The 4,801-nt window shown below is 38.0% G+C and overlaps 1 protein-coding gene across 1 annotated transcript in view; it reads left to right on the top strand.

Annotated features, from left to right (window-relative positions):
* The window catches only part of LOC106876109 (kanadaptin), a 26,172-nt gene that overhangs the window by 18,969 nt on the left and 2,402 nt on the right, over positions 1-4,801 (top strand). The window contains exons 5-6 of the mRNA XM_014924518.2: positions 1,726-1,784; positions 3,019-3,179. Coding sequence (XP_014780004.1) covers positions 1,726-1,784; positions 3,019-3,179 — 220 coding nt within the window. The remainder of the gene's footprint in view (positions 1-1,725; positions 1,785-3,018; positions 3,180-4,801) is intronic.

Genomic DNA, 4,801 nt, shown 5'->3' with positions numbered 1-4,801 from the left:
GTCGAAACGCCGGTGTTAAAACGTGGGTAGCTGATGAAGTAGAATGTTCTCTATGTGGCTCGTGTGTTCTCGTCTACGTTTGTTTGCAATGTCCTGTACCCAGATATGCACCTATACATACAGGTGGATGTCGGTATGCACATACCTGTACGTATATATGCATATACTCATTTACTTTTGTTTTTATATATATATATATATATATATATATAAATATATACACACATGAGGAGGTGCTGATAAGTTCTTGGCTTTGGGTAAAAGAAAATACAGGGGATCAGTTATGATTTTATTCAGCATATTCCCCTCTCAGAATCACACACTTCAGTTTTTCTGAGCCCTGTAAAATAACTCAGAAGGTTGGACCTCCAACTAGGCTTTTCGCAATCCCCCTAATGCCAGGAACTTTTCAGTACCCCCTCGTATATAGGAACACATATACAAACGCACACACACATCGAGGCACATACGCACTTACAGACATGTTTATATCAGCAGGAAGTGAAAGTGGTGAGCTAGTGAAATTGTTAGTACAATGGACAAAATGCTTAGTGTTACTTCGTCTGACTTTATGTTCTGAGTTCAAATTCCACTGAAGTCGACTTTACCTTTCATTCTTTCAGGGTCAATAAAATAAATACCAGTTAATCCCTGGGGTCGGTGTGATCGACTTACTCCCTCCTCCGAAATTGCTGGCCTTGTGCCAAAATGTGCAACCTATATCAGCATGTGTTGTGTATCAGTACATTCAAACAAGCAATCCTCGACTGAGTTACTTCCCCTGATAATAACGTTCACTTTCCATTTTGGTGTCTTAACGTGAACGATAAATATGACACCAAAGTGCTATGTTTGACTCAATCAACTAAAATCCTTTGGAGGCAGTGCTCCAGCAGGGCTGCAGACTAATGACTAAAAGTTATTAAAACAAAGAGATGGGATTTTGATTAAGGTTTGCTCCAGGTCACCTTGTAGTACCTCAAAATGTTGTGGTACGTAAGTTAGATTGGAAGCTTGTCTTCAGGTACAGACTGTAATCTATCATTTTATATAACATCAGAGAAACTAGTGTTCAGTGATGGTTGATCTCTGAAGGACACATTTAGGTTGTTTTTTTTTCAACAATAGGTATAATGTTTCATGTTCAGGATGGGTAGATCTCAGTATTTAACTTATTTTTTTTATTTTATAAACTTAGAAAAGACACAAGGCATAATTGACCATGGTAGGATTTGAACTCAGAACATAAAAGGCTGGGCATATTACAGGATCATAATTAAATAGAGACTCTGTGAAGTTTTACTACCTGGGGTAGAGTGAAAGTGATGTTTACTATATGGAATAGAATCAGTGTAGTGTTTACTGTCTAGAATTGATATCTACTATCTGGGGTAGAGTCAAAGTAATGTTTAGTATATGGAATAGAATCAGTGTAGTGTTTACTATTGAGAAACGATGTTTACTATCTAGGGTAGAGCGAAATGATGTTTACTGTTTGTGATGTTTACTATCTGGAGTAAAATGAATGTGATGTTAACCATCTGGAGTGGAGTCAGTGTGATATAAGTCTGTGGTGTTTACTATCTGTGATATAAGTTTTGATATTTAATATTCATGATACGCCTACGGTGTTTACTGTCTGTGATATGTTTACTATCTGTGGTAAATGTCTGTTCTATTTACTATGTATTCAATGCTATAACGATTCTGCCTGTTCTTGTCAAGCCAGTCTCATGATAATTTTAGAGATAATTTTAGGAAGCATATTGTTGTACTTGGGAATGGTTAGATTTTGCTGGTTAAACACACATGCACGCACACACACACACACACACACACACACACACACACACACACACTATATATATATCATCATTGTTTAATTCCGTTTTCCATGGTGGCATGAGTTGGACGGTTCGACTGGGTTCTGGGAAGCCAGGAGGCTGTGACCTCTTCAGTAACTCTCAATCCCATGTATCTCTTCTTGTTCTGCTTATTCTAAAATGTGTGATGAAAGAGCTTTGACAATGAAACTAAAATAATAATGATAAAGCTGAAGTGAAAACTGGATATATAAAGCATGTGTCTAATTGGCAAAATAGGACCATTGCCAATTATAACCCTGTGTCAACACACAATTTCACATCAAGCATCTTGCAAAGCAAATATATAAACATATTTTAGGAAACATGAGTTTATGCTTTTATGCTTTTCGTCTGAGGAAATAAGCAATATTTTCAGTACCCCTTCCTATATAGGCACACATATACAAACGCACACACACATCGAGGCACATACGCACTTACAGACATGTTTATATCAGCAGGAAGTGAAAGTGGTGAGCTAGTGGAATTGTTAGTACAACGGACAAAATGCTTAGTGTTACTTTGTCTGACTTTATGGGTATTGTATGTGGTGTATGTATAAAGATGTTAGAAAGGAATAAGGCAGTCATGCTCCACTGGTTGTGTAATGACAACAGGCTTGATTGATGGAGTACAGTTGAGCTGAAAGAAAATAATGGGCATCAACTGAACCAGAAACAATGTGCATGAATGAAAACTGTTCAGGTATGGACCATGTAGTACCATGAAGCTAATTCATCTTCATCATCATCACTTAGCATCCATTTTCTATGGTGGCATTGGTCTGACAGTTTGACTGGGATTAGTAAACAAACTTCATCTTGTGATTGTCAATGCAATAGCTTATTTACTAGGTCACACATCGGCGCTCTTAACCGCATATCTCTACCTGAGACGAAAAACGGAACATAATAAATTGATGCAAACCTGGGAAATTTTATAAATGTAAGACACATTCCTCAAAACAATGGTGGGTTTTTCCTCATTACTCTGTGCAGCATGAGGCTGGTTTCCTGGACCGGATGCTGGGTTGTTGTAGGAATCTTGTCTTGCCAGGTGATTTTTCAGTGTAATGGTTACTGATACATGGAAGCTTGGAAAAATATACATTGAAAAGATGATGGTAATCTTATATTGTTCTGCTATTTTACAGAAAGTCGCAAACGTAAGAAGAAAAACTGGGAAGAAAACGATTTCTATGACAGTGATGAAGACACGTTCCTTGACAGGACCGGAACCATTGAGAAGAAACGTGAACAAAGGATGAAGAAGGCTGGGAAACTGGATGATAAAGCTGAAACATATGACTCTCTGGTAATATACTATTGTCTTTTTGAATCTCTCAGAAAAATTTGTTTTCTTCTTTAATTCTTTAGGATTTAAAACCAAGTATTTCTGGCCAAAATATTCTGCCTATCTTTATGTTCAAACTGGCGAGATCAGACTCACACCTATCCTACAATGTTAGTCTAAAAGATTTATTGTCACATAATCGAAATCTCAAAGCTACGAGAAAATGCATTGTTAATTCAAAATAATGTGAATGAATAGAAGTGTTGCATTTGACAGTGATCTCAATGCCAAAGGGTTGAAGTTAAATAGATCAGAGCAAAGAAAAGTAGTTGTTAACTGAATCATCATTATCATCATCATCATCATCATCTTCATCACCCCCTCACCACCAGCATCACCCCTCATCTTCACCATTATCGTCTCATCATCTTTTTCACCACCACCACTACTACTACCACCATCTAGATCATGGTCATGATCATCATCACCATCATCTTCATCACAATCATCATTTCACATCCTTCTTCTGTATTTGCAAAGGTTTGACAGATTCTGATAAGCCAGGGGACTGGATCATGCACTTGTTATCAATTTGTCATGGTTTCCACAGCTCCATGCTCATCCTAACACCAGCCACTTTACAGAGTGTATTGGGTGCTCTTTTTTTTGTTGTATCACTAGTGCTAGAGATAATTCTCTCACAACTTGCAAAAGCTAAGGACTTACAGTGGCTCTTTGAACCATGGGAGAATAGAACAACGTGCAAAGATTCTTGGCAGAAGGAAAAGTGATGTAGTAACAAGAAATAATGTACAAGTATAACAGAGATGCCAGTACTCTTCTGTGGCACTTTATTTATTGACACCAGTAAAATGAAAGTTAAAGTTGATAAGGGAAAGATTTTTAACTTAGAATGTACTCTAATAACAACATTATTCACGGCATTATTTTTGATATCATTATCAGCATCATCTCCATTCTTTTTCATACCCACACTCCATGATGGTATGTGTCGTTGGGTACTTGTAAGTGAATTTGCTTGGTTCAAATTGTATGGAAGCTTATCATGTCCCTCTCTCTCTCTCCCTAGACACACATATATACGTATAATTTATAGATCCAAAGTAGATAGAATCTACAATAGAAGTGCTCGGTCCAGTGAGAGGTAAATACCGATTTACTGCACGACTGAAAGATCTACTAATATGCCGAGTTAAAGTATCATTAAAACTCGAAGCTGTGAGTAGCTCTTTCAGTTGTGCATTAAATTACATGCACACACACACACACGGTGTGGATGTGTGCTAAGAGGCTTGCTTCCCAACCACATGTTTCTGGGTTCAGTCCCACTGTGTGGCACTTTGGGCAAGTGTCTTCTGCAATAGCTTCGAGCCAACCAAAACCTTGTGAGTGGATTTGGTAGCCGGAAACTGAAAGAAGCATATATATATATATATATATATATCATCATCATCATCATCATCGTTTAACGTCCGCTTTCCATGCTAGCATGGGTTGGACGATTTGACTGAGGACTGGTGAAACCGGATGGCAACACCAGGCTCCAGTCTGATTTGGCAGAGTTTCTACAGCTGGATGCCCTTCCTAACGCCAACCACTCAGAGAGTGTAGTGGGTGCTTTT

The sequence above is a fragment of the Octopus bimaculoides genome, chromosome 25 (genome assembly GCF_001194135.2).
Source record: "Octopus bimaculoides isolate UCB-OBI-ISO-001 chromosome 25, ASM119413v2, whole genome shotgun sequence".
In the NCBI taxonomy this organism is placed as follows: Eukaryota; Metazoa; Mollusca; class Cephalopoda; order Octopoda; family Octopodidae; genus Octopus; species Octopus bimaculoides.
The sequence above is the reverse complement of the archived record's forward strand: the minus strand, read 5'-3'. Positions and strand labels throughout refer to the sequence as shown.